This window comes from Ptiloglossa arizonensis, chromosome 11 (assembly GCF_051014685.1).
Source record: "Ptiloglossa arizonensis isolate GNS036 chromosome 11, iyPtiAriz1_principal, whole genome shotgun sequence".
NCBI classification, from domain to species: Eukaryota; Metazoa; Arthropoda; class Insecta; order Hymenoptera; family Colletidae; genus Ptiloglossa; species Ptiloglossa arizonensis.
Genome location: NC_135058.1, coordinates 7,150,767 through 7,175,187, shown reverse-complemented (window position 1 = coordinate 7,175,187; position 24,421 = coordinate 7,150,767). Strand labels below are relative to the sequence as shown.

The 24,421-nt window shown below is 28.3% G+C and overlaps 5 protein-coding genes across 18 annotated transcripts; 3 read left to right on the top strand and 2 right to left on the bottom strand.

Moving 5' to 3' along the window:
- Window positions 1-23: 23 nt before the first annotated feature.
- Blm (Bloom syndrome helicase) lies at window positions 24-12,774 on the bottom strand. Of its 8 annotated transcripts, XM_076323572.1 has the most exons (18): window positions 11,259-11,366; window positions 10,983-11,150; window positions 10,426-10,888; window positions 5,586-5,733; window positions 5,268-5,388; window positions 4,585-5,196; window positions 3,649-4,498; window positions 3,458-3,565; window positions 3,201-3,364; window positions 2,877-3,098; window positions 2,440-2,801; window positions 2,124-2,382; window positions 1,659-2,042; window positions 1,430-1,580; window positions 1,164-1,351; window positions 759-1,083; window positions 469-643; window positions 24-394 (listed from the first exon to the last, which is right to left on the bottom strand). In XM_076323572.1, exons 4-18 carry the CDS (start codon window positions 5,678-5,680, stop codon window positions 268-270), a joined length of 4,143 nt encoding a protein of 1,380 aa, XP_076179687.1. In that variant the 5' UTR covers window positions 5,681-5,733; window positions 10,426-10,888; window positions 10,983-11,150; window positions 11,259-11,366; the 3' UTR covers window positions 24-267. The 8 variants fall into 8 exon arrangements, with proteins under 8 accessions (XP_076179687.1, XP_076179688.1, XP_076179686.1 ...); XM_076323573.1 differs by having other exon boundaries at window positions 10,983-11,355; XM_076323571.1 differs by lacking the exon at window positions 10,983-11,150 and having other exon boundaries at window positions 11,178-11,355.
- Window positions 6,920-10,363, top strand: Eas (ethanolamine kinase 1). 6 transcript variants are annotated; one of them, XM_076323587.1, is made up of 8 exons: window positions 6,967-7,036; window positions 7,546-7,669; window positions 7,867-8,005; window positions 8,669-8,806; window positions 8,882-9,147; window positions 9,220-9,446; window positions 9,532-9,754; window positions 9,931-10,360. In XM_076323587.1, the coding sequence occupies exons 3-8, from the start codon at window positions 7,880-7,882 to the stop codon at window positions 9,995-9,997; spliced, it is 1,047 nt and encodes a 348-aa protein (XP_076179702.1). In that variant the 5' UTR covers window positions 6,967-7,036; window positions 7,546-7,669; window positions 7,867-7,879; the 3' UTR covers window positions 9,998-10,360. The 6 variants fall into 6 exon arrangements, with proteins under 6 accessions (XP_076179705.1, XP_076179702.1, XP_076179703.1 ...); XM_076323588.1 differs by lacking the exon at window positions 6,967-7,036 and adding an exon at window positions 7,130-7,147; XM_076323589.1 differs by lacking the exon at window positions 6,967-7,036 and adding an exon at window positions 7,457-7,474.
- Window positions 10,830-14,777, top strand: Pras40 (Proline-rich Akt substrate 40 kDa). The gene is made up of 8 exons (XM_076323582.1): window positions 10,830-11,722; window positions 12,009-12,182; window positions 12,456-12,579; window positions 12,719-12,899; window positions 12,983-13,193; window positions 13,276-13,426; window positions 13,504-13,643; window positions 13,794-14,777. The coding sequence occupies exons 1-8, from the start codon at window positions 11,600-11,602 to the stop codon at window positions 13,914-13,916; spliced, it is 1,227 nt and encodes a 408-aa protein (XP_076179697.1). The 5' UTR covers window positions 10,830-11,599; the 3' UTR covers window positions 13,917-14,777.
- Window positions 14,778-15,444: 667 nt separating this feature from the next.
- Eif3m (eukaryotic translation initiation factor 3 subunit M) lies at window positions 15,445-17,887 on the bottom strand. 2 transcript variants are annotated; one of them, XM_076323583.1, is made up of 7 exons: window positions 17,733-17,887; window positions 17,392-17,571; window positions 17,211-17,305; window positions 16,922-17,140; window positions 16,580-16,863; window positions 16,359-16,502; window positions 15,445-16,086 (listed from the first exon to the last, which is right to left on the bottom strand). In XM_076323583.1, exons 1-7 carry the CDS (start codon window positions 17,775-17,777, stop codon window positions 15,863-15,865), a joined length of 1,191 nt encoding a protein of 396 aa, XP_076179698.1. In that variant the 5' UTR covers window positions 17,778-17,887; the 3' UTR covers window positions 15,445-15,862. The 2 variants fall into 2 exon arrangements, with proteins under 2 accessions (XP_076179698.1, XP_076179699.1); XM_076323584.1 differs by having other exon boundaries at window positions 16,580-16,848.
- A 435-nt stretch (window positions 17,888-18,322) lies between these two features.
- Window positions 18,323-20,427, top strand: LOC143152700 (putative neutral sphingomyelinase). Its single transcript, XM_076323090.1, has 6 exons — window positions 18,323-18,612; window positions 18,788-18,961; window positions 19,076-19,259; window positions 19,344-19,670; window positions 19,767-19,872; window positions 19,945-20,427. The coding sequence occupies exons 1-6, from the start codon at window positions 18,548-18,550 to the stop codon at window positions 20,289-20,291; spliced, it is 1,203 nt and encodes a 400-aa protein (XP_076179205.1). The 5' UTR covers window positions 18,323-18,547; the 3' UTR covers window positions 20,292-20,427.
- Window positions 20,428-24,421: the final 3,994 nt, after the last annotated feature.

Below are 24,421 nucleotides of genomic sequence, written 5' to 3'. Positions count from 1 at the left end.
GTAATTGCACACTAGGATCCACACATTTGTTTTAAATCATTGTTAAAAATAAATCTTTTTATTACAAAACTTTATATATATATACAGATTTGGTGAACATTTCTTACAAAAATGATACATAATACTGTTGCATTGTTTTTAATTCTAAAATGGTAAAAATGTCAACTTTCTCTGAATATTGATACATTATATCCTGATTTATATAAAACAGTCACAATCTTTATGTCACACAACTATGAATAAAAATATATGATACAAAGCAGTGCATTAACTAAACTGCACATATCTGTGTGGATTTGACAAATATTCTTTATTTTGGCTAAAACTTACAAGTCCTGGACCTCTACTTGCAGTTCTACTTTTTGCTTTTGTAACAGTTTTTCCTTTTTGTGTACTGTAAATATAATAAAAATTAAAACAAAATATGATTTGCTTTAAGTATATTAAATATATTTACTTATATCTCACCTTGATGTAGTCGTTTTGAATTTTTTGGTACTATTTCGATAATTGCCATTACCTTTACGCTTCCTACCACGGGTTCTGTTAAATTTACCTGAATAAGTTGGAGCACTATTATTCCACGAATCATCACTAGCACAGTTGTCATCGTTATTCTCTAGTTTTTCTTCACTTAGTAATACTAAAGATGGAAATGATCATTAAAATTATTAGTAAAATTTATTAGGTATACATATGCAATATTAAAAAATACTACACATACACGTTTAATCAATTAAAATGTAATGATATTTTACCACATTTTTCTGCAGCATATTTTTGTGTAATATCCAATAAAGCTTTTCCATATTTTTCAAAATTTGCTTTGGTGACATGTGGTATTTGTAACATAGCTTCCATGCTGTCTGGAAGTTTCTGACTCATTGCTCTGATTGCAATCATATTCATAACAGATGATGCTGAAATATCAAGTGCTCCAGCAATTCCTTTTATTATTTCCATTAGTTCCTTGTAACAACGTTCTTGTAATTCCAAAATAACTTTATCAATTTTTTTTGTAACTGTAGACACTGTTGCCACAGCAGTATGACTATTATTAGATGACCTTGTAGGGATTAGAACCTGTTGTAAGTAAAATTCATAGTATTTCATTTATATTATATTTAAATAAAATCAATGGTTTATATGTATATGTTTTCTACCTTTACATCCTTTCCAGTCATGAGTTCACTAGCATTTGAACCAATTTTTAAGTAGGCACAAGCAATTTCATTATTGATATACATATGTTCTTGTAAATAGTCTTTAAGTACCATGTAATGTAGTAAACGTTCTATATCACCTCTATTCCACGATCTTCCATAACCATACAATGGGAGCTTAGTAAGACCTGTGAAAATATTTAATAATTATATCTTATAATACATAATATAAATAATATATTGTGTAAAAAAACTGTATTTTATACCTGATTCTCTAATTTTCTTGAGGTCACTTCCTTTAAATATATCTGTAAGAAATACTAATGTAAGATTACAATTTCTCATTTGGTTAATATCACGGACACCTTTCATAATTTGTTTCGCATGATCTGTTGCATCTAACATAGTGAAATCATCCTAAAAAATGGTACATAATTTTATAAAACACTTACATACAAATCAGCTACAAAATATACCATTTTAAATTACACTTACTTTACTTCTACAATTATCACATGATGTTGCTTTGTTAGCAATGCATTGTTTTCGATCAAACACTTCTCCAAAATAATTCAATTGCAATGATCTGCGACAATCCGTTTTATTTTCACAAAACGATACCATTTTAAACAAATTATCCATATGAGTTTTTATTACAGCAGGATTTGAGTTATCCATTTCCATCATTTTCCTTATTCTATGCATATCAGCATAATTATAAAATAAAATACAATCTGCATTTTCTCCATCACGACCAGCGCGTCCACTTTCTTGGTAATAACCTTCAATTGATTTTGGAAGAGCTGCATGTATTACAAAACGGACATTTGGTTTGTCAATGCCCATCCCAAATGCTATTGTTGCACAGACAACTTTAATCTAGAATTTGTTGCATTATATACTTATATTATACATATTCTAATAAATGTAAAAAATATTTAATTTGTAAAATTTACATACTTCTTCCGAAATCCATCGACCTTGAATATCACTTCTATTGTGGTCTGTAAGCCCAGCATGATAACTTAATGCTCTGATACCATTTTTCTTCATTTGCATTGCATAGTCGTCACAATCTTTACGAGATAAACAATAAACAATACCACAATCGGATTTATATTTCGTTTTTACCATAGCTATAACTTCATCTGAACAATTTTTTCCCTTCTTTGCAATTATGCTATACCTTAAATTGGGCCTATTGAAACTTGACATGAACCTGGAAAACAAATCTTTTATCACAACTGGTAAAATTAATATTGAATCAATCACATACCATTTTGGCTTAGTAAGGCCTAATTGATGCAATATGTCAGTTCTAACTCTTGGTGTAGCTGTTGCTGTTAGAGCAATTGTTGGTACTTTAGGATAATTTTCTCTGAGACATTTTAATTTTTTGTAATCAGGTCGAAAATCATGACCCCATTGACTTACACAATGTGCTTCATCAATAACAAATCTTACTAATAATCCTCTTTCGTACAATGTAGTGAAAAGACTACATAATTTTTGAGATGCAGATATTTTTTCTGGTGTTACATATAGTAACTTAAGAGCTGGTTCTTTTTTTGAAAGTTCTCTGTATATTCCTTCTGCTTGACCATCTGTTAATGCACCGGACATATGTGCAGCTGGAATCTATGTAAAATTTGCCCCCGAATTACGATTAAATTGCAATACATAAAAATATAAAATGTATTTAAAAAATCTTACATCAAGTGATGTGAGCTTTTGAACTTGATCAAGAATAAGACTTTTCAATGGAGAAATTACAACCGTTATGCCAGGTAATAAAAGTGCCGGTAGTTGATAACATAAAGATTTTCCTCCGCCAGTTGGCATTAACACAAAGCAGTCAAACCCCAAGAGAGCAGCATTAATTGCTTGTAATTGATTTGGTCTAAATGAATATAATCCAAATTTTTGTCTAAAAATCTAAAAATTCAGAGAATAGTATTGACTATAGAGATCAAAATATATTTGCTTTATATTTGGTAATTGACATATATAAGTTGAAAGAAAAATAAAATGTTTTACTTTTAACATTTCCCGTGAATGTGGGTATGTTAAACCATCAAATTCACCACTAATACCATCATTTTTGTAGTTTCCAGTAAAAACCCCTATTTCAGTATTTGTTTTAGTTGATTTTTTTTGTTCTTTATTCTCTTCGTTACTATTAGTATTCGTGTCTTGTGTAACTGTTGATTCACACATTACAAATTTCAATTAAAAACATACAATGACAAATATGCAAATAAAAATAATAAATTTATACTACAATTAAAATTTACCCAATAAATTAGAACTTGACTTTACGTTACAATCTTTATTTAATGCAGGAAAATGTTCAAGTTCTTGTGTTAAACTTTCAATTGTGTCTTTGGAATATGAGCTATTATCTATAATAAATCAATAATCACATAATAAAGTATATTATAACATCTAAATTATTAAATAAATTATACGTTATTAAATAGTTTACCATGTGTATCCAGGGAATAACTCCAATTATTTGAAGCATTATCATATTGTAATTTTTTATTAAATTGAAAACTTTCTTTTCTTTCCTGTACAGGATATGAATTTTCATTCATTTCAATTTTTTCTGATTTATGTAAACTATTAACCGTTGTATGTACATCAGAGTTAGAAATTATCTCATTAGCATTGATAGCTCTACATTTTTCTTCTTTTTCCCACAGCTTTCCTATCTGTTTAGAAACTTCTGTACCTAAAGTTGCTTTAATAGGTCTCTTCAATTGAAATGTACCTTTCTTACCCTGAACTACAGGATCATTTGATTTAATCTGAATAGGAGAATAATATAAATCTGTTTTGTGTTTCTGTTCCTTTGCTTGTAAATCATTCATTTCCTGCAAGGGTGGATGAAATTCTTTTATTGCTGGTGAAAGTGCACTACTCACTTCCATGATGTTAGCACAGTTTGTTTCTGCATCAGTGAAATTAACATTAGACATGTTAAAACTATCACTATCTGATATATTTATAACTGATTGCTGATTTAAAGTTCCTGCTATTTTCGGTAAAGTTGAATTTGTGTAATTATTTGTAGTTTCATGTAACTTTTCATCAACAGGTATTTGATTTTCATTAGCTTGTATATGCGTTAATTTTGTCTCAACCAAACGTACTTTTGCTTTAACATGGTGATATAAAATTTTTAGATCTTGAAATGTACGTGCATTAAAATTTGGAAACTTTTCTAAGACAGCAAATGGAATTTGATCTATAGCATTGTAACATTTCTCTAGAATTTCTATTTGAAAATCTTTTAAATGCTTGTATCTATCTGCTAATTCATCTTTTTTGATCTGTAAACAATTTTGTTATTTTGTATATAACTGGTGCAATAAAAACAATGCTAATAAAAGTCTTAATTAAATACATGACTACTTACAGGTACTGAAGACATTATAGATCTGCCTTTTGCAGATTGTATCCAAGGGTTCAACTCTTTTCCTAAGCCTAAAGGTTTTAAATTTAATTTGAAGTCTGGCCCAACCCATTCCTTTCTAGGAGTTCCTTTGGGACTACTTTTAAATTTTGGACTACTACTGTCAGAATCTGATATCACAATATTTCCTTTTTTTTTTGTTTTTATGTACTTTTTTGGAGTTCTTGGACCATCACTTTCTATTGCTGTATTCTCTTCTGTTTTTGCTTTAAAGACATCATTTTCAGGAGATGCTAGTGAAGATATATTATTGAATGCATGATTTTCTTTTTTGATAGATAGAGAACTTTGGTCTATGCTATTGTTAATAACTGTTTTTCTTCTGCTTAAATTCAAACATGGTCTTAATTCTACATCATCCTCACTATCCGATGATGAAATAAAATTAATTTCTGATTTTTGTATTCTTTTGAGTGCAGTAAACTTTGGATTATATTTATCATCTGATAGAATTTTTTCTTTCACCGAATCTTCAAAATTTACCTTACAATTATTATCATTTGTTTTTGTAGGAATTTTGTAAGCATCATGACATACTGAATCCTGAGAACTATCCTAAAACATGTTTATCGCATCATATTATATTCTCAAATACATTATTCATGAATAATATAAAATTTTCTTACAATAGTTATAATGGACATTTTAGGATTTATTTCCAAGTTTTCAATATTACAAGATTCATAGTTGTTAAATGTTTCCGTGTCTTCATTTAATTGTAAATATATGTCTGATGATTTTGGTGTACTGCAAAAATAAATTATATTTTTTTTTATTCTTAATAAAATATATATTTTGAACAATATCCAGTAAAAACTAAATAAAATAAGGAGATTATATCACGCAAACCATTCAATTTTTACTTACATTATATATAATAAACTAATGTAATATAATAACATCTATGTTATTAACAGGATATGTTTTAGACACATTTTTCATACCTGGAATTTGCATTAGATTTATTTTTAAATGTTTCAAGAAATCCTTTAAATGTAGGTTGTATTTCACTTTGACGGAGTGGAATTTTCTTCGACATTTTTTGGAAGTTTTAGCAATCATTAAAGTGATTAACAATCTTGAAAACACATTCTATATGAAAAATTGAGTATTTATTCGTCGTGTAATTCGCAAATGCGTATTAAATACAATGTACGATGATCACACAAGATGATTATAAATTTTCTGAAAATGCATATTTCTAGCAACTACACGTGTTTTTCAAAGCATACGATATAATATCATTGTTACTTTTACTAAAATATATTATATACATATTTTACATATATTTTCTTGCAAACACTGTCTTATCTTCTGCATAGGCGCCAAACAGTTGTAAACGTTACTTCAATCTGAAGTTAGCAAAAGTAAAATGGTTTAAAATTCTCTACCTACATTCGAAAATTAACGTTTTTTAATTTTGAAAAATAATTATTTACATGTAATATTAAATTTTATACAGTTACATTTCTAGTCTCGTTTTGAAGAGGAAAACCAATATAAATTAAAAATAACATGAGATTAAAAAAAAAAACAGGAATACAGTTAAGAAATATTTTTTTTTATAGGGTATTTATAACCCTAAATATATTATTCACGTGTATAAGTTTCCATGGAGTATTTATATAAAAATGTACAAAAATTTATATAAATTAAAAATACCTTTTGCAACAACAATGAGAGCACATCAAACTATTAATTCAACTAACCCGTTAATAAAATTACTTTGATTATTATTCTATTTTTAGCCTAATAAAGAAATAATTGATTTTTGTTTGAATTCATATATTCTTCGTAGTCAATACTATAACTTACTTTGCATATTTTCGAAAAACACGAAGTTAAGCGATTAAAATAATCAATCTAAATTATGTGGAACGATATTCAATACACAACATAATAGTCAAACTTGAATTAACTAGATTGTTTAATTCGATTTTGTATTATTATTTAATTAAAATACCCCAATCAGATAGTATTTTATGCGTATATGATAACAAATGATGCATGGTCTATTCTATACGGTTTATATATAAACCGTATACTATTATTTTTAACAATATTATATTTTTTCTACTTATCGTACAATAATTTTATAGTCTAAAATTATTCATTTTAAATTTCCCTCTTCGAAACAAGACTAAAAATGTAGTTTCCTGAAAATATATACACGTCACTGTATAAATAACACATTTTTATAGTTTAATAAAATAGTGCTATTGTACTAACGAATTTTATACCTATTGTATTCCATTAATATATTATATTTTATATTTGTTAATACTTTTCCATAATAAATTAAATTAAGCGCTATTCGATTTCGACGAAGCTACAACCTTTTAATAGTAACAGTCCCTATACCATTCTTAAATTGAAACGGATAAACAAAGCAGGGGTGTGTTTTTCAATCTACTCTACACAACACGTTGACATCTGTCAAATCTAATAATTTTCATGTTTTTGTAAGAAACTTGAAAAAAATTATACGTCAATAATTATTTTCAAAGTAATACATACTTATAAGTGATTTATAACACATGATGTATTCAATATCAAAGTGTAGATTTTTCTGTTTTCCACGAACGATTTTTAATAACAAAATTCTATTATTTTATGTCTTACAAATTTATATTACAGTTATTAGAAAATATTTAATGTATATGAAATTAAATATTTGTTGATTGGAAATATACTTGCGTGAGCGAAATTTGTAATTGTAACCCTATTACAATTAAAGTATCAGTAAAAATGATCAGAATGAATACAAATGCATTTTTCCATTTATTTCCCTATGTGTAAATATGCAAAACGCGAAATCCTCAATATTGAATCTGTAATAAATGATTTTCATTGAGAATGAAAATGTAATAGAATCATTAATTATTTCAAGGACTTTTTTATTAGCCTAGCTTCCTTTCGTTGCCCTGTCAATCATTATCGGTATAGTCTGTAGGAATGGGTATGACTTCCAGTTACAGTGAAACTGTTCCATAGTGCAGCTCACATTTATATGTGGCATACATATCTGGTACATTTCAATATTTTAGTGGATTATTATATATATTATTAATTTCAATGTATAATACCTTTTTCATTATAGCTCAAAAAATAATTCTAAAACTTAAGTATTTGTTATGTAAATGTTTAATGTTTAAAATATATTTCACACTTAAAGTGTAATTTATTAAATTACAATAATAATGGAAATTTTTTGTCTTTTTGTAGATAACATTTAATCATGGACCAAATATGCGAAGAACCACATCTTGATGTAACAATAAATGAAAATGAAATTGTCGATGGTGCCAAAGAAGTAATTAAAAGAATTAGACCAATGTGGCCTTTGGATAAGTTAAATTTTAAGGTAACAAATTTTATAAAAGATGACAGAAAGGTATACAATATTTATATACAGATATACATATTTTTTATAATGCTTTGATATGTATTCTATTTTTCAATCTATTATATAACTTGGAAAATATATTTTCTTTAATTTTGTATACATATTATAATGTTTAATTAACTGTTTATTGTAAGTATTAACATTTCTTAATAATAATTTTGTTAAAAATTTGTTTGGTACAACAATAAAATTAGTAAAGTAAAGATTATAATAATAAAATAACCAAACTAAAAAAATTAAGGTCAGTGTACAGCCTATCTGGTACATGACGTTATCTTTTGATAACAAGTTTGTTTTTCTTGAACTGTAATCACTTAACATGGAAAGCATAGTATTATATTATCAATTGCATTTATTCCTTGACTAATAGTAATTTTAAGAGGTAATTAAATTATTTATTGCCTATCTATGATATTATGTTAAATGTTCAAATAGAAATATTTAATTCTACATAAGTAATTTAAATTCATTATTTAGTACTATTAATTTAACAAAAATAATTTTGTACTTGTATTAAATGTATATCAATTTGTTTTAGTATTATAACATAAATATTTTACGAATCAAGAATATAAGTAATAAAAATTTAGAAACATGGTAATACATTTAATTTTTTTTCAGATATTTACTGATGGGATTACAAATAAACTTATAGGAGTGTGGTATTCTAAACATTACAATGATATGGTTTTGGTCAGGGTGTATGGACATAAAACAGATTTGCTTATTAATCGTAAGGATGAAACAAGAAATATTCGAGTGAGTATAAATATTATTCAAAAGAAAAATATAAATGAATAAGTGTAAAGAAAGATCTATCTATATTTTTAACAGATATTAAACAAAGCAGGTTTTACACATTCAATTTATGCCACATTTAATAATGGTTTAGCTTATCAGTTTATTGAAGGTACTACACTTACAACAGAAACGGTAAGAAATCCTATTGTGTATACTTTAATTGCTAAGAGAATGGCTCAGATGCATAAACTGAAACCTGATAGTGCTGAGATATCTAAAGAAGCATTTATTTGGGATAAAATAGAAAAATTTATGGATATTATGCCAAAAAAATTTTCTGATGATTTCAAACAGGCAAGGTAATATATTATAGTAAAAAATATTATGTTTTAATTTGTACTGCTTTCGTTGTTCAATGACCTTGCTTTCAGATTTGAGAAACTCATAAAACCAATTAATGTATTAAAACAAAATTATCAGCTTTTAAAGAAGACACTTCTAGATTTGCATAGTGAAGTAGTCTTTGCCCATAATGATTTGCTTTTAGGAAATGTACTTTACAATCAAAAGGAAAACATTGTTACATTTATTGATTTTGAATACACCGCATATAATTATCAAGCTTTTGATATAGCTAACCATTTTGCAGAGTTTGCAGGTAACTGTTTTTGATCTCTATATAATCTCTATATGTACTCAAAATATGTAAAATTACATTCAAAGTAAATGTAATTTCATTTTAGGTATTGATAATCCTGATTATTCTTTATATCCTGAAGATGAATTACAAAAAACATGGTTAAGTATATATCTTCAGGAATACAATAATGTAAACTATGTACCTGAAAATGAAATTAATTTACTGTATGTGCAAGTAAATAAATTTGTTCTTTTGTCACACTTTTTTTGGGGTTGTTGGGGACTTATACAAAGTGAACATTCAACAATTGACTTTGATTTTTTAGAGTAAGTATATTCCACCACTTGAAAAATATTGTAAATGACAAATGTGTATGTTTGAGAAAGTTATGTGCAATTCTCAATGAAAATTTTTGTAACAATGTCTTGCTATATTTTATAACTATTATTGTACAAGTATTTTTATACAATTATTTGCTATCATTCAGTATAATACTTTATAGGTATGCCGCTATACGGTTTAATGAATATTTCAAGTGGAAAGAAGAACATCTTTGCATGAAATTATGAAATTTTAAATAATTTACTGCTCTTGTGTCATATATATTTTATTATATTAACATTCCAACAAATCATTGTATCTTCATTGTTTATTATGTTTTATTATTTTAGCATTCCTACAGTTGCATTATAATAGTTTTACACTATGTTATGTACAAATGAATATTTGATAACAAAAGGTATATATACAATTCTCTCACAAACTAACATGAATGTAATGTTATATTTAGACAGTATTATGTAAATAATGTACAAACATCATTGTTAAATTATATATGTGTATGCATATGTTCGCGCGCGTGTGTGTATACAAACACACACGCGCGCGCACCCACACATATATATACCTCTGCTTGTGTTATCTTCGGAATATAACGTTGTTTAAAAAAGAAAACAAAATTCTTGCATTTATAAATAGAAATATATATTTATACAACCTGCAATATCCTTGATCACATCCTTAATGTTTAAAATCCTCTAAATTTATATCCTATTATGTTTTATTGCCTTTTGTACATTTAGTAGTAAGAATTGAAACAGAATATTTTGAAAATAGAATTCGGAACTACTTTGAGTCTTGGTCATATATTAAAATTACTTGTTGACTTTAGTCAAGTGATACATTGTTTAGGATTTGCGAAGTTAGTTATTAAATAAATTTTCGATTGTCGCATTCTACTTGATCTTATAAAATAGAATATGAATTACCGAATATGTAAAATGGTAATTATATGTTACACGTGAAATTTCAAGTAATCTTGTACCATACATGTGGATATGTGCACATGTATATACTATTCACACGCTGTTAAAAACCGATGTCATATGGTAAAGTCGGTCATTTGACTAGCAAGTATGTTTTTGTCTGGCTGGGGTGATCACGTACGCATCTGCACGCACCTATAAATCAGTGTTTATTTTTAGTAGAGGCTTCGAAGATTTTCAGAAATACTTGTAAATACGCGTGTCGTAGCCAAGAAATGTAGAAATTTACCATTTAATCCAATTGTGAAGAATCATTCAGAACAATTTATGCGAAATTTGTGAATATTGATATTCAAAACTACCTCCGTGTACGGCGAAAACAAACTCTCAAACGCAAATATATTCAACAGAGCCACGAGCTTCGGTAATTCGTTTACTTGGCTTCGAGTGTGCGTATCTGTCAACAGTGTGCAAATTAACTCACGAAACGAATTGGACAGTAGCTCAATTGAACATCAATAAATTTGTGGATTAAGCGTTTATTTTTCTTTTCAAAAGTAAATACCTTTCTGTCGAAGTGTTTTCTTTAATCGAACACAGTATATTATTTGAAATTTAACAATAGCGCGAGCGCACAGTGTTGCAACAACCTACTCCTTGAGTCAAACCATTGTTTTATACTTTCTATTGTTTCGTTCTAATTATTCATGAAAGCTTCTGTAGGTTCTAATCTCAAAAACTGAAAGTTATTAAAAAACAGAAGAAGATTTTGGGAATATATTCTGAATATCACGAAGAAAATCAAGTGAACTGTGCATATACCGTGTGCATGAGTCCCGGCATCGTGAGACAGTGTTCTGATTTTTGAAGTTTCTTTTAGAAAACGTTGTGCACTGATTGTGTAAGATGCATATTGTGTGCAAATGTTTAAATGTGTCCATTAAATCCAGGGGCACTGAACTGCAAAAGGTCAACATTGATGATATTGAATTAACACCTCAAGAACAAACCGACGATTTCTTTCGTCAGGTGAGATAAATAATTTTTTGTAACAATTATTATAAACATTTATAAAACCTTTCGATTTCACACGAATTTAGAATTTATATAGCAATAATCAATAAACATTTTTTGTGTGATATATTTTATGCAAGTCATAATAGTTTTCTTTAAAAAATTTCGGTATGTAAGGTATAGATGATGAAATTGTACTACAATTGTAGTTATGCAATATTCATTTAATGATACAAAATTATAATATTGTAAAAGAATGTAGTTTCTTTTATCGGAAATGTTTTTTATTTGTCCTAAGCAGAGTCTTGCAACAGTATCAGAACTTGAAGGTATCACTAAAGAACAACCAGGTTTAGTGGAGATAAGGAATGTGGGATCATGGGTTATTCATCGTTGTTACAATTGTTTAATGTACACACATGCTGTTAATAGAGACTATGGTGCTGCTTTAGTTCTTATTACTAGCAATATTGTTGTGAGTATAAATTTCTCTATAGTAGTAAAGTATAGAAAAATTGGTTTATTAGTTTCCTTATTTTATAAAATTTACTTGATATAATTTATTATATCTAAGTTTAGTATAAGTTATAGTTCTTAAAAAATTTAATATAATAGATGAATTTTAATTATTAATTTACAAATAATAGTATAGAAAATATGTCTATTTATAAAGTTAAATATAAATTTATGTTATTGATCTCAACTTTGTGTGTATTTTGTTTTTGTTACATCATGCTTTTTATTGTAGACTTTGCCTGAAGAAATAAACAAGTTAAAGTCCAATCCAGATTATAGTCCAATATTTAGAATAATAATTACTCATAATACTTTGGATGAACTCGATTACCTTCAACAACACACCAAATTTTCTGGTAAATCGATTAATAATTATATGTATTAACTGATCAGGTGTAATTTAAACAAAAGTTTTAAACGATAAAAAGTAAAGATGCATTTTAATCTCTGTTATGAATATAAGTATTCATTACATACTTTATTTTATCCATCCAGTATCGCAGTTACCCAACAATGTACAAGTGGCTTTGGGTGGTCTCCAAAAGCAGCTAGAAGAAGCTGTCCAACGGCAGTCTGCAGAAATAGAAGATAAAATTCGTGCTTTCACTGCGGAACAGTATCAGTTATTAGAGCAGTTCCGTGAAAGAGCCCATAACGAGCACAGAATATTAACAAGGTTTTATACACAAATCACTGATATAGAGTATTAAATTATTTAGAATTGTATTTTAAAATTTATATTTTGTACATATTGTGTAGGTTAATAACTAAGGGAGAAGAAATAAATAGATTAACAAATAATATAGAAACACCTCCTACAACCCCAGACAGTTTTACAACCAATTTAACTACCTCTACAACTAATGTGGTAAATCCAGCGTCACAAGTAATATCAAATGAAACAAAAATCATTACTGGCCCTAATGTTAAGCATGAAGCAGGTGCTAAATATTCTCCTAATTCTCTTGTTGTAAGTTTATTGCATATTTGAAAATATATTTACATAGATGTTTTAAATATATAATATAAAACATTTAATTAATGTTTTGTAGAATGGTAATATAGATAAGAAAGATCGATTATACATTTACCCTGAAGAACCAACTAGTTTTGACACAGAAGCTTTATTTCCATTGGAAGGAATGGAAGACTCTCATACCACTGATCATGTTCAATCTTCAGAAGAAGGATCCGATACAGATGGTGAGTTAAAATTTTAGTTTATATAAATCTTAATTTGAACATAATAACTTGGATAATGTTGTCGACATTGTATTCAGATTCAGGCCAAGATGAGGGTATTCATATGCCAAGAGGGCAAAGAGGTGGACATCCGATATTAGCCAAATCATTACCAGTTAGTGTCCCATCTTTTCCTTCATTTGTGCGTAGAACAGTTCAAGATCAGGATGACGATCAGGTACAGATATGCAGCTTACTTCTTTCTACAGTTTATACTATTATTATTAGTACTATTATTGTATCTAATATTAATAAATATATTTTTATATGTGAATGTACGCATTATAGAATAACAGTTTTTACTAAAATGAATAAAATGCTATTTCAGTTGTCAAAAGATCCACATGATCCACATAATATACGAGCTTCAATTAAAGCTTTAGCTAAGAGCGTTCATGGTGATACAGTATTTGGAGACTTGCCACGTCCTCGTTTCTCCACTCAAATCTGACTTTGCAACAATTTTAAAGAAAGAGAATGAGTTTACATTAAGAAAATAACATACATATAAAGTACCTATTATCCGTGATTTGTCTTTCAGTGAATGCTACAAGAGATTGATGTATGCAAAGACAGAATAAACATAGAAGTCTATAGAAGTATTGATATTTTGCATATTTTGAATACATTCTAAAGTCAAAATATATTTCAAATCATGGCTTTGTTAGTTTGTTCAGTTACTTTATACGATGGAAAGATTTTTATACCTGCGTGTACTTGAGGCTATATAATAGATGTGCTAGGCATTTATTACTAATCATGTAATGTATAATTTAACAAAATTTTTAGATTTCAAAAAGCAGCACAATGTGAGATTTATGATGCCATATCTGAAATAAAATTGATCTAGAAACAAATTGAGGAGCAACAAAGAAAGTTTCTTATGTATCAATTAGTAACTAAGCTATTGAAACGATAATTTTACTATGATAGTTATTATTTTTACAACGTACTATTATCATTAGGTATAGAAAAACTTCATCATAAGTTATGTCAATAACTTTAATAACAAATTACTGTTATAGACTGCACTCATGTTATAGATAACATTTCACTATATTACATCAGTTTTTCATATTTGTTTTGTTTCTCGAAAATATCAATTTTTTATCAAATAAGAGAATTACGCATTTCTCGTGTAGATTCTGTTATGCTTTTCTTATTATTTACACCAAGTTACGTTTAGTGTACCTATATAAAGTGTTTGTGTAATATCTATTTACGAAAAAGGTTACTATTTTTTAACATTATAATGTTACAGGTGACTATTTTTCATTGCTTCCGAATATAATATCTGGGAATGTTCATATGAAATATTCACTTTTTTTTATGTTTACTATGTGATTTAGTGTGTCTCTCAATATATGTATTTTGTCTCCAATACTTGATTAGCTGGTAATTCGTAGTTCAGTTATCAGTAAAATTAAAATTACATTACAGGAAGTTAATTTTATGTTCATAGGGAATATTTTTACTCATACATTGTTTTTGTAAACGTATATACGAGACAAACTTAAAACAGTATACAGGTATATAGAAATGTATGTAAAACATGTTAATAGATTAAAAAAATGATTTACGTACGTTTCTGTACGAACACGTTAAATGATGGTAAACGTTACAATAGATAGTTTTACTTTACTTCTATATTTTGAATTTGCTTCAAGCCACTTGCTGTGTTACTTTTTTATAGATTTATATCATTAGTTTCTTAAGGTTTATAATTTTTGTACGAATCAACAATCATGTGATAAGCAACAAGTTACAGATTAGAAACAAATAATGAAGCGAATTAGTACAAAAAAATATGTGGCTTTTCTAATCATGTAATGCACAATTATGAAATTGTATATCAATGTTCTATTGGTCAAATTGTAAAATGTAAGAAATGCTTCTACGATAAAGCTTTGTCATATATAAAATTGATTAATGAAAATAAAATGTTGCTATATGAAAAGAAAATAAAAAAAAATACATAATCAGATTATCATCAGTGCTTTTATTTTACGGTGATTTACACTGTAGAATGTAGTATGTTTCACCTTTTTCTTTACATACAAACCTGTACAAAAGATGGCCTATGTATGCCAAAAATCATCTAACACTTATGCAATGAATTACAAAATTAAGTATTTAATTGTAAACCATGACTGAAAAATGTATTATATAATCTTAGAATGTTATGTTACAGAATTACAAATTTTATAAACAATATCTCATCATCAGTTTCTTAATTATGTGATCAATTTAATTACATACATAATACTGTTGTTTTACGACATATTTATTTATTCAAGTAAAATTGTGTACCAATTAATTAAAAAAATGAATTAATTGCAGTTTCCAGATAATCGTTGTATATGCAAGTTATAAATTTCATATCCACAACTTCCGTTATCAATGGTTAATTACGACTTTATTCTTTGCAGCAAGTTCCATTTGTGCAGCAGCAACAGATTTCATACCTTCTTGCACAGCTGTTAAATTTGCTTTCCATGCTGCTAGTAAATCACGTAGTTGCATCCATTGTGGTCGACCAAATGTTCTATGCATAGTACTTGATATTAAAACTTTGCGACCAGCTTGATCCATACGTGCTCTAACGAGTTTTGTTTTTAGCACTGAAATATTAATACATATTTTTATCATGGCAACATGCTTTAAAAGAAATGTATAAATAAATTTAATTAATAATATGACTGTCGAATACTTCGATAACTTAATAAAAATAAGGTTTTATTAAGCCAGTACTGATTCTTTTATATACCCTGCATAAATTGTCTTCATTTTTGGAATTAAGTTTGAAGATTAGTTTTATTCACACAGGGTAATATGTATTCTGACTGTACTATTTTAGAACATAGTTAGAAATAGACATATTCTAATAACTTACCATCAATAATGAAGCTTTCTACTTCATCTTCAGTAATCTGTAATTCTTCCTGTATCGTGTCAAATGACATTTCAGGATTTGTTTCTGCCAGTTGCATAAATGTTAATAATCTCATCTTCTTCATATTCTGTTCATGATTTAATCCTAAAAAGTAAATATGTAATATAACATTTGTCTGTACATGTAATATTTTGAATGTTTAAATACTAATGTTTAAATACCAAGTTGATGTTCTACAAATTCCTTGTGATGTTGATAAAAATGCAGATATCCAGGTAATTTATCTTTCACAAATACTAGAAGTAAATCATGAATGAGTTCTCCTTCTAAGAATTTTACTGGTTTTAATGCTAGTAATGGATCAAGTAAGAATGTGTTTGGATCTGCCAATGCAGCTAAAATACAACGTTGTGCATCTTCTCTGGCTGCAGAAGCATTTTCTGCCGTATAAGTACCTAGGAGCTCTACCATAACTGCAGCAGCCTGTTCACTGTATAAGTTCTTTCTATTCAATATATATTACTACGTACTATTTTGTGATTCTAAAATAAAATTTAACTTACCCCTGTTTGCAACTTAAAAGTACTTCATGAAGCAAACGAAGTAATTTTTGCATTTGTTCATTTGATGGTGGGAAGGATGCAAACTGTTGTTTCAGTTGCTGTATTCCTCCATACACTGCTTTTACTTGTTCTACATTGCGAGCAATTTGAACTATATGATAATAAACATGATACCTCATTGGAGAATCATCGGAAAGAGATTGAAATAACAACCATAATCTAGAAATATATTGATGTACATTCTTATATTGTAACTGTAATAACATATATAATATTATTATCCACTTACGCTTTTAGACAAACTAAACCAAGTTTATAACCAGGTGCTTTTGTTAATTTTTCACAAAATGCTAATATCAAATTTTCTGCTCGTTCCGTAGGGATCTATAATAATGTATTTAAAGTAGTTTGTTCACTTTAAGCTATCAAAATGTATATAATCTTTATATTTGAAAACATATATTACTTACTACTATCATAATAGATACTATGTCATTTAATACAGTTTCTATTTCACTTTCATTTCCCTCTTTGAAACAGGCTTCGCAGACACCAATAATTTTGTGCAAATCATCTTCTATACCTTTAGGAGATTTTTCTTCACTAATTTCAGCACCCAAACTTTTGAAATAAACTCTCAGTTCCTGCGCCTAAAAATCAATGAGTAGTACGAATAAATTTTTCAACGACTTTATATAACCTATAATTTGCAGACGATTACGATAATAAATTAATTTACAATGTATTCCAACATTTTAGAAGTGGTATTATGATGGTTTAATTACTTATACATTATACACTTATTGCTCACCTGGTCTTCTAAGGGTAATTCCATAAATATCGCTGGAACCTGCATTTTGGTAAGCACTACCACGTTTCTATAGGTTAAAGTTTTTAAGTAGGGGCGTAAAGACTGAATGATCTGAGCAATGGGGATTATTATTTTCTACAAGGTAACCAACTATGTAGAGAGAAATTGCCACAAGTTCTCATTTGAAGCGCCGTTTTTTTATTGTTAAAATAAAAAATTAAAATAAATAAAGCTGCAAGACCGAAAATTTTCACCAAATTTGAAATATCATCATCATATTCATTTATGATTCAAGAAAGTACAGATAAAATATATTATCTTTATCTTACAGATTAAAAATATTTTTTGTTTGATGTTGTTATGCAATATTTTGAACTTTATCCGTGGAAATGAATGAAACTGATTGTTACAATATGTTTTGAGACTGATAAATTCGATACAATCTCATATGATATACAGGGACGTGTTTTCTGCATTACCTACTTTTACCGACTTTTGTAGTACTGTTAATTTTAGTTCATAAAATTACTTTTCCGTAATGAAGAGGTCACTCTAAAACTATTGATATTTTATGAGGACGGTATTTCAGAGCGTGTAACACCAACTCCCGTAGGTTAAAACGTCTATTTTATATCTTACCTGTGATTGTGTTATCATGATACTGGGACAGAGTGGAGGAAAGTCCCTAAGCTCCGAAGCTAAGGTGGGAAATACAGTGTGGACGGTATTGGTTAAGTCTAAACCTTTGTTTTAACCAATTTCCAAATGTTCGAACAGAATTATATTAACAAAACTGTACATATTGGATCTGTTCTATGATTAAGGATTTGTATAAGATGCCGGACAAAGTATCAATAAATGTTTTAACTTTGAACTGCTGGTGAATTATTATTTTATTAACATAATAAACGTTAATTTTATTAGTTCGTATGTGGATTTGATTAAAGTTTTTTTATATATTTTTTTAATTAATTATTATGTACAAACATTTTTCCTATTTGCTACATATAATTGTAACTAACACATTTGTCTATTTAATTCATTATGTATTACAGGGGTATACCATATGTTTCAAAAAATAGGAAAGATCGCATGGAAGCAATTACAATGAAATTTGCTACTGAAAATTATGACATTATTTGTTTGCAAGAAGTATGGTCTACTCAAGATTTCGAAATGATGAAATCCAAGATGCAAGAACAATTACCTTATTCACATTATTTCTATAGGTAACTATCTCATGTAGTTATGTCAGAAATATGTTATATTTCAATAATACAATATTAAATTATTTAAGATTTCATACTTATACTATATATCAAATTCCTTTGAATACATTTTAGTGGTGTTCTTGGGTCAGGAGTGTGTATCTTATCACGATATTTTATTCAAGATGTAATGTTTCACAAATGGTCTTTGAATGGATACGTACACAAAATACATCATGGAGATTGGTTTGGTGGAAAAGGTGTTGGACTTTGTAGACTTAAAATTTATGATATGAATGTACATATTTATATTACACATGTAAGTTTGCTCATAAAAACCTTTATACTCTATTTATATATCCTTTAAAGGGTTAACAAACATATAGTGTATTTAATACTTTAGTTACATGCAGAATACAGTAGACACAATGATGAGTATGCAGCACATAGAGTTTTACAAGCATTTGATACTGCCCAGTTTATTAAGATGACTTGTGGTGGTGCGGATTCTGTAATATTAGCAGGTGATCTTAATACAGAGCCACAAGATTTAGCTTATAAGCTCATATGTGGTGTTGCTGGTTTAGTAGATACTTGCTCAAGTAATTTGAACGACTTAGGAACCAATGAGTGTGCCAATAATAGTTATACTAGTTCAAAACTTGCAAGAACATTCCCTGAAGGAAAGCGTATAGATCACATATTGTACTTAGGTTCAAAGAATTATAAAGTATGTTAAATTATCTTGATGGATTTTAATATTGTGTTTTTTTCATAAAGATGTACTAGTTACTGTTTGAGTATATCAATAATGTACTATTTGTAGATGGAGGTAACAAATTTTCAACATCCTTTCCCAAAACGTGTACCTTATAAAGATTTTAGTTACTCCGATCATGAAGCTATTATGGCGAGTTTTAAATTCAGTCCTGGTAAGTTAAGAAATATAAATTTGTGTCAAATTGCATAAATTGTAAATACATCTTAAACGTTTATTTTTCTAGGTGAGTCTCAACAGGTAAATGTAGACGTTAGAGATTCATTGAAAGAAGCTATAAGCATATGTGAAACTTCGTTAAGGAATGTTGGCCGACAGCGATTTTGGTATTTACTAACAGGTTTTATATTAATTGTACCACTCGTTGGATCTATTGGATTAGATTGTTTCATTGTATCTACGAGTGCGACCATTGGACTCAATGTAGGACGCATATTTTTAACTGCAATATTATGCTATACTTTGTTTATGAGCACCATATGGAATAATGTAGAAAAGAATGCTTTAAGTGCAGGGTGTTTAGAAATGGAAATTTGTTTGAGAAATTTAAATAATGATTTAAGTAAAAATTGAAATTATATACATTAAACGAATTTATAGTTGACTCAAAAGTTTGACTTCACTTTGCAACTATTACTCAAATGTTCAGTCAAAAATGTCAAACGATATATACCATTTATAACAAATATATATTATCATATACAATGGATCCTAGTATTTTCGTACATTAGTATTTCCATCATCATACTACTATAGGACAATAATTAATCTACATTATTTAAACGATAACGTATATTAATGTTATATGCTTTTATATGTACATATAAATTTTTTTACAATTGATCATATACAATGTATACATTCTTCAACAAAGAGGCTCTTAATAAATAAAAGGTGTATATATGAATATATATATATATATATATAGTTGACTATATAAACTGTATTCGAAGGAATTTAAGTAGAAAAAAAAAACTGTAATTATGGAGTGTAAAAACATTTTAGGCATTTTTTGTTTTTTTCACATTCAAGATAATTATTTAATACTATTCTTTGGGACCAATTCTATCTTGCCATATTATACATTTATCATACCGCTTGTAATAATTTAATTTAGTTTAAACGATAATTCACCATCTCTTTCTGCCTTACAGGCATATAAAATGTGGACACTTCTAACAAAAAAAAAATATAATTAATTTTGATTAGCAAAATCGTAACAATAATCTAAAATGTTTTATATAGAAAATAAGTCACAATATGAACATCAAAAATATATATATTTAATTAATAAAATTTTATTTACCGACGCATAAAAAAGTTTAAATATTTGAAATGTAAAAATATAAATGTAACTTCAATGCATTTCAATAAATTCATTTTGTGTAATACGAATACTTTTCTTTCTTTTTCTGCTTTGGTTCTATTTCTCTTATTAGATCCTAAATTATGAGTCATAGAGAAAGATATAAAAGCTCCAAATGTTATTTAATTATTTCTTCTTTAGAATACGAGCTATTACAGGGTAAGGCTTGCGAAATTACTGATGTACACAGTAAAATTGTAAATATTAGTGTTACAAAATGCATATTATTTATCCATTTTAAATGATTGATTTGCCCATAGAAATTAATTTTTGATCGCAAATCGAGAAACGTATCAATGCCAATATTTTGCTTTCAATTTCGATCAAAATCAATTTCTATAAGTCACTTAATCATTTGTAATGCATAAATAAGATGCACATTGTTCGATTAATATTGGAAACATGCGAAAATGTTAATAACAATCGCAAAAATTAACAAACATTCACTAAACCGTTCGTGTTCGCAGATTTCGCAATATCTATATGTTTATTTATCATAATTATTAATAATCGATGTAGGACCATAGTTTAAACCAATATTAACAATGTCCTAGTATAAATAATGGCTGGAGAGCCATTACTTTCTTGAAATATTCGTTAGATCGAACAAAGACAATCGAAGTAATCGTGCGATGAAATAAATGAATATTTCTCTACATATCGAAATTATAGTTTGAATGTATGCAAATATATTCTGAACGCGCAATTACAGACTCCTGTAACGTGGTAATTACATGGGTTGCCATCTATTGTAGAACGGGTTGAACTACACTTAAGGGGTGAAAACACCTGGCGGAGAAACGCTCAAGTTTGTCGAAGAATTGTTCCGACTTTCATCCACAGATGGCTCCACAAACATTATATACCGACATTACAGATAAGTTTCTGCTTTCAATTGACATTCCCTGCCGTGCGATAAAATAAATAAATGTTTCTGAACAAACTATTGTATGAATCATCTTTCGAATAAATGTAAAATTAAACGGAATCAGCATAATGTTATTTCCCTGCATTCTAGCGTTCCTTCATACATTTAAAAAAATCTTTAATATCTCGAAATCAAGATTACACATATCGATTACCGACTCACAAGTAATATTTATCATGACAATTTTTCTATCCAGAGAACCGATTAATTGAATTTTAGCACTTTCGAGTAAAAAATACAACTTCTACGCGTATTGTGTAAATTGTTAGAATTGAACAAATGTTATATTAATGTACCAAATAGCCATGTGTATCGTTATCAAGGTTACACGTATCGATTATCGATTTAGAAATATTCTTCACGACGATTTTTCTATCTAGAAAAGTGATTTATTGAATTTCCACTCTTTTAAGTAAAAAGAACAACTTCTACGCGTATTGTATAAATTGTAATAATTCAACAAATATTAAATTAATGTATCTGATAGACAAGTAATACTTTCCATAATTTAAAGCTTTAAGAAACATGTTTTTACTTTAAGTTTTAAGTCATGGAAAGTAATAATTGGCTATTTGGTACATTAATTTAACATTTGTTCAATTCTTACAATTTACACAATACGCGTAGAAGTTGTATTCTTTACTCGAAAGTGCTAAAATTCAATTAATCGATTCTCTAGATAGAAAAATTGTCATGATAAATACTTGTGAGTCGGTAATCGATATGTGTAATCTTGATTTCGAGATATTAAAGATTTTTTTAAATGTATGAAGGAACGCTAGAATGCAGGGAAATAACATTATGCTGATTCCGTTTAATTTTACATTTATTCGAAAGATGATTCACACAATAGTTTGTTCAGAAACATTTATTTATTTTATCGCACGGCAGGGAATGTCAATTGAAAGCAGAAACTTATCTGTAATGTCGGTATATAATGTTTGTGGAGCCATCTGTGGATGAAAGTCGGAACAATTCTTCGACAAACTTGAGCGTTTCTCCGCCAGGTGTTTTCACCCCTTAAGTGTAATTTAACCCTTTCTCCAATAGATGGCAACCCATGTAAGTACCGCGTTACAAATGTATGGAATTGCGCGTTCAGAATATATCTCCATGCATACAAAGTATAATTTATCGAGACAAATATTCATTTAGTTTATCGCACTGTTACTTCTATTGTCTTTGTTCGATCTAACGAATATTTCACGAAATTGATGGCTTTTAAGCCATTATTTTTACTTGGACATTGATAATAATTGTTTCAACTATGGTCCTACGACGATTGTTAATAATTATGATAAATAAACATGAAGATATTGCGAAATCTGTGAAAGCGAATGATTTCGGTGAATGTTTTTTCATTTCCGCGATTGTTACTAACATTTATGTATGTTCCCAATATTCATCGAACAATGTGCATCTTATTTATGCATCATAAATGATTAAGAAACGTATAGAAATTGATTTTGATCGAGTTTCGAAGTAAAGAGATGTTTCGTAAAGTTTTAAAATATGGAAAGTAATAATTGTATATTAGATATATCAATGTAACATTTGATTAATACATGAAAAATCGGCATGCATACCTCCTTGGCGACAGTGTTCTCCTCATTCCAAAGGATGTAATTCAGACATAAATTGTAGAAAATGTTCGATGTTGGGACTCTTGGTGTCAGGAGTATATGATATTCGAGGAAGTGCCACGATTTCGCCGATTCTTAGAAATGACGTCAAATTCTAAGAATTTCTGCAAATTGAGATTCTGCGTGATTTTCAAATGAATTTCCGAAATTTTGCTAGATCTGTCGTCGATTTTGGGCTTTGCTAACAGGAGAACGTGATACTCGAGGAGGTATTCTTATTCGGGGGTTTTTGGAAATGACGTCAAGTTCCATAAGTTTTTGCGAATTGAGATTTTGCGTGATTTTCGAATGAATTTCTGAACTTTGGCCAAATTTTTCGACGATTTTGAACTTTGGTAATTTAGCAATGTGATAGGATCCGGTTAAGGAATTGGTGGCAAATAATGGCTAAGGAGAAGCTTTTGTTGTTACTAAAAATGACTTTATTGAAAGATATCAATACATCGGTGATACAATCTCATGTTTTCGTTTAATTAACATACTCAAGCATTCATACGCACTATAAAAATGTTGCTTTTCAAGGTATTCAACTTTTTCTTATCTTAAGTAACTATTCTAAATTCGCAGCCAATTAGCTCGGTATTACTCGCAGCGAGTAATACCGATTACCAGGTCTCACCACGTGGAGGTTGCTGCGAGCGGAGACCCGGAGAGAGATAGATGGAATCAAAGTTCCATCGATCTCCCTCGACACGCGATACAAACGAAGATACTAAACCAAAGAGATGGAAGGAATCAATGTTCCTTCGATCTCCTCGTTTAGTTC

What these genes read in the sequence shown, in the direction of transcription:
- Blm (XM_076323575.1), bottom strand. Translation starts at nt 5,680, where the DNA reads ATGTCGAAGAAAATTCCACTCCGTCAAAGTGAAATACAACCTACATTT. An exon ending in AAAAGCTCACATCACTTGAT is followed by an intron (nt 2,802 to 2,876) that starts GTAAGATTTTTT and finishes AATTTTACATAG; the next exon opens with ATTCCAGCTGCACATATGTC. An exon ending in GGCCTTACTAAGCCAAAATG is followed by an intron (nt 2,383 to 2,439) that starts GTATGTGATTGA and finishes TTTGTTTTCCAG; the next exon opens with GTTCATGTCAAGTTTCAATA.
- Eas (XM_076323590.1), top strand. Translation starts at nt 7,880, where the DNA reads ATGGACCAAATATGCGAAGAACCACATCTTGATGTAACAATAAATGAA. An exon ending in ATGAAACAAGAAATATTCGA is followed by an intron (nt 8,807 to 8,881) that starts GTGAGTATAAAT and finishes TATTTTTAACAG; the next exon opens with ATATTAAACAAAGCAGGTTT. An exon ending in CCATTTTGCAGAGTTTGCAG is followed by an intron (nt 9,447 to 9,531) that starts GTAACTGTTTTT and finishes ATTTCATTTTAG; the next exon opens with GTATTGATAATCCTGATTAT.
- Pras40 (XM_076323582.1), top strand. Translation starts at nt 11,600, where the DNA reads ATGCATATTGTGTGCAAATGTTTAAATGTGTCCATTAAATCCAGGGGC. An exon ending in CCGACGATTTCTTTCGTCAG is followed by an intron (nt 11,723 to 12,008) that starts GTGAGATAAATA and finishes TGTCCTAAGCAG; the next exon opens with AGTCTTGCAACAGTATCAGA. An exon ending in GAGCACAGAATATTAACAAG is followed by an intron (nt 12,900 to 12,982) that starts GTTTTATACACA and finishes CATATTGTGTAG; the next exon opens with GTTAATAACTAAGGGAGAAG.
- Eif3m (XM_076323583.1), bottom strand. Translation starts at nt 17,777, where the DNA reads ATGCAGGTTCCAGCGATATTTATGGAATTACCCTTAGAAGACCAG. An exon ending in ATTTGTAGAACATCAACTTG is followed by an intron (nt 16,503 to 16,579) that starts GTATTTAAACAT and finishes TTTACTTTTTAG; the next exon opens with GATTAAATCATGAACAGAAT. An exon ending in AGAAAGCTTCATTATTGATG is followed by an intron (nt 16,087 to 16,358) that starts GTAAGTTATTAG and finishes TTAATATTTCAG; the next exon opens with TGCTAAAAACAAAACTCGTT.
- LOC143152700 (XM_076323090.1), top strand. Translation starts at nt 18,548, where the DNA reads ATGATTAAGGATTTGTATAAGATGCCGGACAAAGTATCAATAAATGTT. An exon ending in GTTTTAACTTTGAACTGCTG is followed by an intron (nt 18,613 to 18,787) that starts GTGAATTATTAT and finishes TATGTATTACAG; the next exon opens with GGGTATACCATATGTTTCAA. An exon ending in GAGTTTTAAATTCAGTCCTG is followed by an intron (nt 19,873 to 19,944) that starts GTAAGTTAAGAA and finishes TTATTTTTCTAG; the next exon opens with GTGAGTCTCAACAGGTAAAT.